The following is a 10,390-nucleotide window of genomic DNA, read 5'->3' as shown; positions in this document are numbered from 1 at the left end:
TTCATTCAAGGCAAAGGGAGTGACAGACAGGACTGGGGGCGGCAAACCGCCTTCAATTCCTCTTCCTCTTATGGCTACTGTGACGGCGAGGCCCATCCGCCTGCGACTCGTTCTTCAGAAAAGGAAGCCACGCCTAAATTCAGGAAACAACGCCTCGCTTTCGCAAGGTCAGGCGTCTTCTATCGTTTCTACCAGTACAACTTCGGAACATGCCATCTCGATGAAAATCAGCTTTGCGAAGCTTCGGCCCAGTCAGGGCGAAAAGTGGTCAGGGGAAAACAGAAAATGCTGGCGAAATGGCGAATATGGATATCAGTCAGTACTACATGGAACTGTGAAGTGTCATTTTCGAAGAACTCATATATGGAGTCACAAAGGATTATACATATGTAAAACAAGAATCCACAAACAAGTGATGGCACACAGTTCAGTGTTACAGTTTCGAGGGGGCAACAAGGCACCGCTTTCTGACGGAGCATTAGACCCTAGATGTCCCCAGCTTGCGCTCGAAGAGTCGGCGCAACAGGTAGACTTGAATGACGCTGGCTGCGATGAGCACAGCCGACTCGAAAAGCGCCTTGTGGATGGCCCTCCTGCTCATATTCTCGTTCACTGCACCACAGCAGCAAAGACGTGGTTAGATGACAAAGGGATTTAGATTATAAAGATTGTGAGAAGAGTGCAATCCACTGGCTGCTTGGACAGCTGGCATAAGCTCATACACTGAAGTTCTAGTTATCAAAAGATTTCTCGACAAACCATGGTAGTACTTGGCTAGCCTGTGTTGCACCCACCAGAGTTATAACAAATTCAGAAATTGCAGACAGCCTTCCGCAAACACTGGCGAATCCTAACTTGTTCTGGTGGACTTGGACTACAGGTTAAAATTTAGATCAGTCCAACTTGTGGGCTGCTGGAGTAAAGTCTACCTGGGCATCCAGCACCAAGAACTGCCAAAAACTGGCATAATGCTCCTCTCCTACGGAGGGGGTAGAAACACGCCATCCTCATTTAGGTAAGATTAGGTTATTACTAATTATTCTGCTGGACTGCAGGTTAAATTTACGAGAAATTCAACTTGCAGGCTGCTAGAGTGAAGTCTATCAGGGCACCGGCACCAAGAACTGCCAAAACTGGCATCATGCTCCTCTCGAACGCAGGGGTGACATACATGACATCCTCATTTAGGTTATAAATAAATAAACTATTAACAACTGATATCACTACCAGTGAACAAGCTGGTGAATGCTAGTATTTTAAGCCAAATAACCAGTGTATTTCTTGTAGTACAAAGGACAAGAACACTAGTAGTAAGATTTGAATAGTAGGATTCTCAAAACAAATGAATAATAGAGGATACTCACATATTGCTTGCCGGTCGGTTTGGGCCTCCAGCCAGTGCTGCTCAAACTGAATGTTGTAAAGTGCTTCATCCAACTTAGCAATTTGTTCGAACAACGGTGAAAAATGTTCTGCATCCATTCCAGGAAAAGACAAGAGTGACACCATGTTCTTGCTTACCCAAAGTTGCGGAGATTTCAGAAATTCTTACCATCTTTCGCATGCTGGTCAAAATATGAATAATGTCCAACATGCACATCAAAGTCTATGGTTTCGTGATATGGGGATTTATTGGTGAAGCAGAAGCGATGGACACCTCTCTTCTGAACTATGAACTCAAATTTGTCACTAATTTTGTCACGAGAGTCACGGACTTGAGCTCCATTAGGATCTTTAACCTGTTATTAGTCAACATGGAACAAACTTAACAGTGGGTTATACTAAAACTTAAGAAGTACATTGACAGTGAATGTTACAAGGTGCTCTAATTCAAGTTGCAGCACAGTACAAGTTAGAATCATCCTTAATAAATTACTGGCCACAAAAGGAGTGATGCAGTTGCATAAACAGGGAGATAACAGGGAAATATCGTAGCAAATTGTATTGTATTCGTTCTAGGATGCACTCATATATAGGAAGACCAAGAGCACACAAAAAATGAGCAAAACAATCCCAAGCAGAACTACTTTAACTTATTTATTCAAAAGGCCATCTACTCGGAACTACTCTAGCCAATGGAAGCAATGACATTCCACTTTTTTTTAGTAAATCACATAAGTAAATTTATCCCAACAAAATAAAGCTATGCTCCACTGTTCTTAGTTATTAGCAAATAAAAGCAAGGATGCCCGGAAGTAAAAAAAAGTATTCCCTCCGGCCCATATTAATTGTTGTACTAAATCAGCGACAGTTAATATGGATAGGAGAGAGTACAAATTAAAGTTAAAATTGTCACAATCCAAATAATATCTTTATAAATTATGTGACAATGAATACAATACTGAACGACTTGTATCTTCTATGTGCCTAAAACATCCAGGTTAATAGGATTAATAGGCTACTCATATCAACACGAAACTCTTCTTTTTCCAGGAGCCCATCTGCAAGGAACCTCAAAGTTAAGCGCGCTCGGCTTGAAGCAATTTGAGAATGGGTGGCCTATTGGGAGGTTGATCCCAGGTGTGCATGAGTGAGGACAAAGTGCGCAGGAAAAACTAGCGTTGGTGTTGGTCCGTGGGGCCAGTCTAGTTCTCACGTGGTAGCCAGACGTAGTGGCCTTATAACCGGTAGCCAGTATAGGGGTGTTGCATAATGTTTGTTTGAGGAAAATAAAAAATAAAACTATTAGCTCCCTTGGTCCATATTTCTGAGAGCAAGTGCACTATCAAGTACTCCCTCTGTATAATGTAGGGTTTCAAATTCCACAGGATCATGGCTCAAGTTGTAAGCCCCATACCACGATAATGTTAATTTCCACCCAATCACTAGACCAATCATGATGTTAATAATTACTTCCTCAGTCCGGAACTACTTGTCGGTCAAACGGATGTATCTAGACGTATTTTAGTGCTAGATACATCCATTTAAGCGACAAGTAATTCCGGATGGAGGGAGTACCATCCAACCAATGGGCCATCAATATCTTAATATCTGTTATATCCATTCCCTGTGATAAAACCCTTCTAACATAACTTAGTTTCGTGCATCATTGTTTATAAGGCGGTAAAGCAACCTAAGGCGAGCACAAACCGCCCTAACACCCAGGGCGCCTGCCTAAGCACCTAATGCGAGCAAAATTACCGCCTAAGAGTCCAAGGTGGGACGCCTTATAAATAATGTCGTGCATGTTTTCGTTGAACAATTAGTTCTTCCTCACACCTTATTCCTTCATTATTTGTAATGGTTGCCATAGTTAGTAGTCTGCATCTTAATTCAAGAAATCCTACATGTTAAAGACTTAAAGGTGTTCAAAACTTACAAATTATACATGAATGACTAAAAGAATCAAAACTGGTTTGAAATCAAAAAAATTATGTAGTACTTCAAATACCAACACAACATATACTTAAGATAATATTACTAGTTTTTTGTCCGCGTCTCTTGAGTATAAAGTATAGCATGAATTCACACAAAATAAATGACAAAATAGTTGTGATACTATACCAGCAGAACAAACATTCTAGTAGACTGTGCCTCCCTTTGATACCCAATAATGCATCAAGCATCTAAGTAACCATTGGATGATACTTATTCTTGCGTGATTTACATAGATATAGAAAAAGGGGTTAGGTCCTTACCACAAGATCCACCCCATCCTCGCTATAATGCCACGGAGTGTCAGCCTTGATCACCACAAAGGATACATGAACAGTATCCCCCTCATATTCCACGTTATGCGAGAAACACTCCTCCCTATCAATCACAAAGCGGATAGCCGCAGCCGGGTGCAAGAACAGCATGATGCAGAGGGCCAAGACACAAGCCCTTGTCCAACTCAGCCCCACCATCTTGTATCAGCAGAGGAGCAATAGCAGATTGTACAGAGCTTCCTGCAGAGAAAAAATTCCGAAGTGTCAATTGATCTCTTAGACTATCCACACAAGCATGCGTCGCGTTGATGGGTGTGAGCTTTTGAGATCCTGTGATGTCACAGGACGCCAAATTTCTATCAGGACATGGTTGTTTAGATGGTCGAGCAAACAACAAGGCTAGATGGGTGTTTATTCCACGGGCGCATACAAAGGGGAGGACATGGTGGAACCGTACAAATTACTCATCAATTATCTTCACTTATGCTCTGGAATCATACAATGAAGGTGAGATAGATCAATCGATCGATTTCCAACCAAGGCTTGCCTGCCAAGAGGTGAGAGTCCGGTTGGATCTGACCTCTGGAAGCTCATGATTCCCGTCCAGTAGGAAGAATTGGGGCTAAGGGGTGAAGAGGAGGAGGGGGAGCTTACTCAGTTACCGCCTGCAGGCGGCCGTCGGAGAAATCGCTGCTGGCGTCCGGCTCCGGTGATTCCAGGCGGCGCTCCCCTTCCCTTCTCGGCGGAGGAAGAAGCAGTCGATACTCGAGATGTCACAAAGAGCTGACTGACCTTGGGGAGAACGCGACCTTTCTCTTTCCGTGGTTTTTCTACTTCACTTTCCGCCGAGTGGCCTATTCACCGGGCGAGGCGCAGTCGGCCCATTATTAGCCTCGCTGGGCCAGGCAGAGGCCTGCTGCCGTCGGGCCAAAAAATAAATGCGAGCCTCGCAACTCTAATTCTTTAGAGAGAGCAGGAGGTTTCTCGGGAGCGGCTAGTTAACGAGCGCTCCTTCGGAAGCCTCGCAACGATCAGCGTCAATTGGCGCGCTCTCAGTCATTCGCCACGTGTCGCGCTCTGGGCGCTTCTTTTAATTTTTTTTATTTTTTCGCACGTGTTTTTGGCTTTTTAAACGATTTTTTCGGATTTTTTCGACGTTTTGGTTTCCTCCCTGTCTTTCTTAGCTTTTCGATCAATTTTTTTTAAAAAAAAATTGCGCGAAAAAACGCGCTTTCTTTTATTTTCCTTTCGCGAAAGTCACGGTTTTTCTTCCGCGAGAGGCACGGTTGTGCTTTAGCGAGAGTCACGGTCGTGCCTTTCGGAAACGAAAAAACGTATTTTCTGTTTTTTTTTCGCGAGAGTCACGGTTTTGCTTCCGCGAGAGTCACGGCCGTGCCTCTCGGAAAAAGGGAAAACAAAACGCGTTTTTTGTTTTTTTTTCTTTCGTGAGAGTTATGGTTTTGCTTCCGCGAGAGGTACGGTTGTACTTTCACGAAAGTCACGACCATGCCTCTAGGAAAGGGAAAAAAAAACATGTTTTCTATTTCTTTTCTTTCGTGAGAGTCACGGTTTTGCTTCCGCGAGAGGCATGCTTGTGCTTTCGCGAAAGTCACGGCCGTGCCTCTAGGAAAGTGGAAAAAATACGCGTTTTTTTTTCTTTCGCGAGAGTCACGGTTTCGCTTTCGCGAGGCACGGTTGTGCCTTCGCGAGAGTCACAGCCGTGCCTCTCGGAAACAAAAAAATGTGTTTTCTGTTTTTTTCCTTCCACGAGAGTCATGGTTTTACTTTCACGAGAGGCACGGTTGTGATTTCGCGAGAGGCACGGGCGTGCCTCTTTCTGAAAGAAAAAAAAATTATGCTTCCGGTTCGGTTTTTTCGTCCGATTTTTTCATGAAAAAAAAGTTCGTCAAAACCTATCAACATAGGATCTAATTTTAAAGATCTCGACGCGAGGAATCCAATGGTGAAAACGGTTCGAGATTTGGATGCACGGTTTAAGAGATAAAACGTTTTGAATAAACGGATCTACGAAAAAAGGAAAACTCCCAGGTTGTGACAAGTGGCGTGCTGCATGTGCACCACTTGTCGCGACCAGGGAAAGTAAAGTGTTCTTTGCAACGAGTACTCCTTAATTAATGATTTCGAGATTTCTCTCAAAAAAATAAATAGAAAGAGCAGGAGGTGATGGCATTTCCGGCAAATCCTAAATGGCACCTGTTTCTTCACCTTACGCAAACGGGCGCACTGCATGAAGAATGAGTTTTGAACCGTCACCCTCCTGCTCTTATAGTAGTTGCGCTAACCACATCACCACCCACACCTGATGCCTTCAGTTCAATCTTTTCCCTTCTTCTTTTTCTTATTTTTTTTTATTTTTTCTTGTTCCTTTTTATTTGAACGGTCTTGTTCTTTTTTTTCTGGTTTTGTTTCTTTTTTAATTTTGCTCAATTAAATGAACTTTTTCAAAATCAATGAACTTTTATCAAAATTGATGAACTTTTTTAAAAATCGACAAACTCTTTTTCAAAATCAATGAACTTTTTTTTCAAAATCGATGAACACTTGTTCAAAATCAATGAGTTTTTTCAAAATCAGACATACTTTTTTCAAAATCAATGATTTTTATTCAAAATTGATTGGACTTTTTTAAAACCAGTGATTTTTTTACAAAATCAATGAACTTTTTTTTAAAACAGATGAACTTTTTCCAAAATCAAGTGAACTTTTTTCAAAATTGATGATCTTTTTTCAAAAAACTTTTTTCAATTGTGAACTTTTTATTGAAAACTGATGAACTCTTTTCCAAATCGATGAACTTTTCTAAATTCAGGTTTTTTAAAAATAATTCCAAAATCTGAGAGGTACAGTATAAATAGCGCGTCGACAACAGTTCTTACAGTATTTGGCGCTGTTATCAGTAAGTGCTACAGTATTATGTAGCCCGAGTGGTTAGCAAACTTTTACGGGAATCCATTGGTGCGAGCTCAAATCCTGAACATAGCCTATTTTTATGTGCTTTTTTCCATGTTGTAAGTTGCTGCGGTCGCATTTTACGGGCCGGCCCAACTGAGCCTTACAGTGCGCGCCAGTTGGTTCCGCGGCGTAGAGGGCGCCCTATAGGAGCTCCCGACATTTCCTATTCGGTGCCTTCAACGTCTGTTAACGTGCATTCTGTTAACTGGCGCCTCTTACCTGGGCCAGCCCATATAACACTATATTTCGTCAAACTCCCAACAAAAAATGAGCAGAGATAAGATTCGATCCCGCAACCTCTGTGTTGGGAAGTGCACAAACCAGTAGGCTATCGGACTATCGGACCTGTTGTGAAATAGATATTTTTTAATTTTTTATTCATTTCTTCAGCTCGTGGTTTTTTCTTCATACATTTTTCTTTGTTTTTTTTCTTTTTTTCTTTTTCCCCTTTTTCTTTTTAAATTTGATGAACCTTTTTCCAAATCCATTGAACTTAACTTTTCTCAAAATTGGTGAACTTTTTTCAAATTTGATGAAAAAAATTCAGATTCAAGAACTTTTTTCCAAATCCAATGAACTTTTTTCAATTTCCATGAACTTTAAACAAATGATGAACTTTTTTCTAATCAGCTGAACTTTTTTCTAATGAGCTGAACTTTTCTCAAATTCAATGAACATTTTCCAATTATGATGAACTTTTCTCAAACTTGATGAACTTTTTTTCAGATTCAATGAACTTTCTTCAAATTTGATGAACTTTAAAAAAACAATGAACTTTTTTCAAATTTTAAAAAGTTCCTGCATTTTGAAGAAAAGTTTCTTTGATTTTTTAGAAAAGTGCACGCATTTTGGAAAAAAAAAGGCGAACAAAACCGTTACAGAAAAAGAGAAAGAAAAAAACAGGTTTGGGGGCTTTGCAAGCTGCAGAAAGAATAAAAGAAAGCAAGCAAAGTTTGTTGGCACAAGTCATTTGATTGCGTAGTGGTTGGTGCACTGCTCTATGAAGCATGAGGTCCGAGTTTGAATCTTGCTCCCTGCGCACCTTTTTTGCCGTTTCTAAAAGAAAGAAAAGAACAAATGGGCCGGCCCGCTATGTGCCCCTGCGAGCGCCAGCTTTGTAATCGGCACTAACAACATTGAGTAGGAGCTCCCGGAGGTGATTCTCGAAGAGAGAGAGAAAGAGAGAGAGAGAGAGAGAGAGAGAGAGAGAGAGAGAGAGAGAGAGAGAGAGAGAGAGAGAGAGCAGGAGGTACCCCTCAAGAAAAGAAATAGAGAGAGCGAGGAGGACTCCTCCAGTAATCCCCTCTCGTTGGGGTCCTGACAACGACGCCTATTGACTTTGATCCCCTGCCCTCTCCGTCTGCCATCGACGCCGGGGTCGCAAGACCCTCGATTAAGGAACCTTCAATGCAAAACACCTATACAAACGCTTAGGTGAACAAAAATATCAAGAAATGGCTAAGCGCTTTGTGCTCTAATGCTAGATGCTAATTTTCAGGTGGTAAAAAGGAACCAATCAATAGTTTGACATCCAAACTGAAACCACTCCAGTCGGGCATACGATACGGCCCATGCCCGCTCTCGTGACCCTCCCCCACCCACACTCGCTCGCCGCCAACGCCGCCACACCCACCACCGTGCCGCCCAGCCACTCCCATGCATGGCCCGGTTGGATCCTCAGGCGCGTCGCCTCCCCTGCTTACGCCTCGGGTGTGGAGGTGCCCAGGATGCCGCTCCCGTTCGTGTACCAGGCATTCTCGAAGATGTTACGGTCGATTGGATCCGTGTCGCTGGCGACACTGGAAGCGACGAGGGCACAGGGATGGAGAGAGAGAGAGAGAGCGATGAGGATCTGCGACGACACATCGTCATGGACTCGATGCGTGAGGGAATGGAAGGAAGAGGAGTGGGTGTAGGATCGAAGGAATGTCTAGAGGGGGTGATTAGACTACTTGACCAAATAAAAACTTATCATTTTCCCAATTTTAGTTGGAGGCAAGTTTTAGCAATACTACCAAGTCAAGCAACACCTACACATGTAAGTCTAAGAGTTGAGCAGCGGAAAGTAAAGACTTTGCATATGAACGTAAAGGAGGGATCGACGAAATCAAACACAATGAAGGCACGATGATTTTTGACGTGGTTTCGGTAGGTGGTGCTATTGTATGTCCACGTTGATGGAGACTTCAACCCACACGGAGTAACGGCTGCGCGAGTCCATGAAGGGCTCCACCCATGAAGGGTCCACCAAGAAGCAGCCTTGTCTATTCCACCATGGCTTACGTCCACAAAGGACTAGCATCACTTGGGGTAGATCTTCACAAAGTAGGCGATCTCCTTGCCCTTACAAACTCCTTGGTTCAACTCCACAAAATGTTGGAGGCTCCCAAGTGACATCTAACCATGCAATCTAGGAGACACCACTCTCCAAAAGGTAATAGATGGTGTTGTTGATGATGAACTCCTTGCTCTTGTGTTTCAAATGATAGTCTCCTCAACAGTCAATCACTCTCTCATAGATTTGGCTTGGGTAGGAGAAGGTTAGGAGTGGAAAGCAACTTGAGGAGGCTAGAAATCAAGGTTGAAATGGTTGGATTGGAATCTCTTGATCTCAACACATGAGTTGGTGGTTCTTTCTTAGAAAATGAATGGTTAAAGTGTACTTTCGTTCTGATGGCTCTCTTAGAGAGTGGGTGGGTGGAAGGGTATAAATAGCCTTCACCCAAAATCCAACCATTACACACTTTTGACTCCACTCGGTGACACTGATCTAAAAACTCGGTGAGACCGACATGTGTAAAAGATATGAACCTTGGGCTTTTCGCCGAGACCGAAGTGGAAATCTCGGACAGACAGAAATGCAATGACCAAGGCAAGACTTCGCTTCGGTAGTTCCAATTAGTTCAACTCGATGATTCCGAAGTGAACTAATTAGCTTACAAAAACTTGGTCACGGCAACTCAATGAGACCGGTCGCAATCTCGGTGAGACCAAAATTCTATGGTTTGGCTCTGGCGGTGTATAGGATCAACTCGGTGAGTCCAGGTGGGATATGTAAGGGAACGTAGCATGCAATTTCAAAAAAATTCTGACGATCACGCAAGATCTATCTAGGAGATGCATAGCAATGAGAGCGGGAGAGTGTGTCCATGTACACTCGTAGACTGGAAGCAGAAGGGTTAGGTTAACGCGGTTGATGTAGTCGAACGTCTTCACGATCCAACCGATCTAGTACCGAACGTACGGCACCTCTGAGTTCAACACACATTCAGCTCGATGACATCCCTCGAACTCTTGATCCAGCAGAGGGTCGAGGGAGAGTTTTGTAAGCACGACGGCATGGTGACAGTGATGGTGATGTGATCCGTGCAGGGCTTCGCCTAAGCACTACGACGCTATGACCAGAGGAGTAAACTATGGACGGGGGCACCGCACACGACTAAGAGAACAACTGTTTGTTGTGTGTTCTAGGCGCCCCCTCCCCACACATATATAGGTGGGAGGGGAAGGGGGACAACCATGGGGCGCCCCAAGTAGGAGGAATCCTACTTGGGGCCTTGTCCAATTCGGCCCCCACCCTTACCATCTTTTCTGAAGAGGGAAGGAAAGGGGAGAGAGGAGGGAAGGAAGGGGGAGGCCGAATTGCCTCCCCTTCCTTCTCTCTTCCCCTTTTCCTTTCCCCTTCCTATTCGGCCAGCAAGGGGGGCGCAGCAGCCCATGCTGGCTGATGTGTTTCTCCTCTTGGCCCAATAGGCCCAAATCTTTGC

General features: G+C 43.5%; 1 protein-coding gene across 1 annotated transcript; it reads right to left on the bottom strand.

The window, feature by feature from the left end:
- Positions 1-286: 286 nt before the first annotated feature.
- Positions 287-4,457, bottom strand: LOC119329608 (transmembrane emp24 domain-containing protein p24beta2-like). The gene is made up of 5 exons (XM_037602670.1): positions 4,305-4,457; positions 3,639-3,890; positions 1,553-1,739; positions 1,365-1,472; positions 287-612 (listed from the first exon to the last, which is right to left on the bottom strand). The coding sequence occupies exons 2-5, from the start codon at positions 3,846-3,848 to the stop codon at positions 479-481; spliced, it is 639 nt and encodes a 212-aa protein (XP_037458567.1). The 5' UTR covers positions 3,849-3,890; positions 4,305-4,457; the 3' UTR covers positions 287-478.
- Between the last annotated feature and the right edge of the window lie 5,933 nt (positions 4,458-10,390).

This window comes from Triticum dicoccoides, chromosome 7A (assembly GCF_002162155.2).
Source record: "Triticum dicoccoides isolate Atlit2015 ecotype Zavitan chromosome 7A, WEW_v2.0, whole genome shotgun sequence".
NCBI lineage: Eukaryota > Viridiplantae > Streptophyta > Magnoliopsida > Poales > Poaceae > Triticum > Triticum dicoccoides.
The sequence above is the reverse complement of the archived record's forward strand: the minus strand, read 5'-3'. Positions and strand labels throughout refer to the sequence as shown.

What these genes read in the sequence shown, in the direction of transcription:
- LOC119329608 (XM_037602670.1), bottom strand. Translation starts at nt 3,848, where the DNA reads ATGGTGGGGCTGAGTTGGACAAGGGCTTGTGTCTTGGCCCTCTGCATC. An exon ending in AGGATGGGGTGGATCTTGTG is followed by an intron (nt 1,740 to 3,638) that starts GTAAGGACCTAA and finishes GACTAATAACAG; the next exon opens with GTTAAAGATCCTAATGGAGC. An exon ending in TGACCAGCATGCGAAAGATG is followed by an intron (nt 1,473 to 1,552) that starts GTAAGAATTTCT and finishes GAATGGATGCAG; the next exon opens with AACATTTTTCACCGTTGTTC.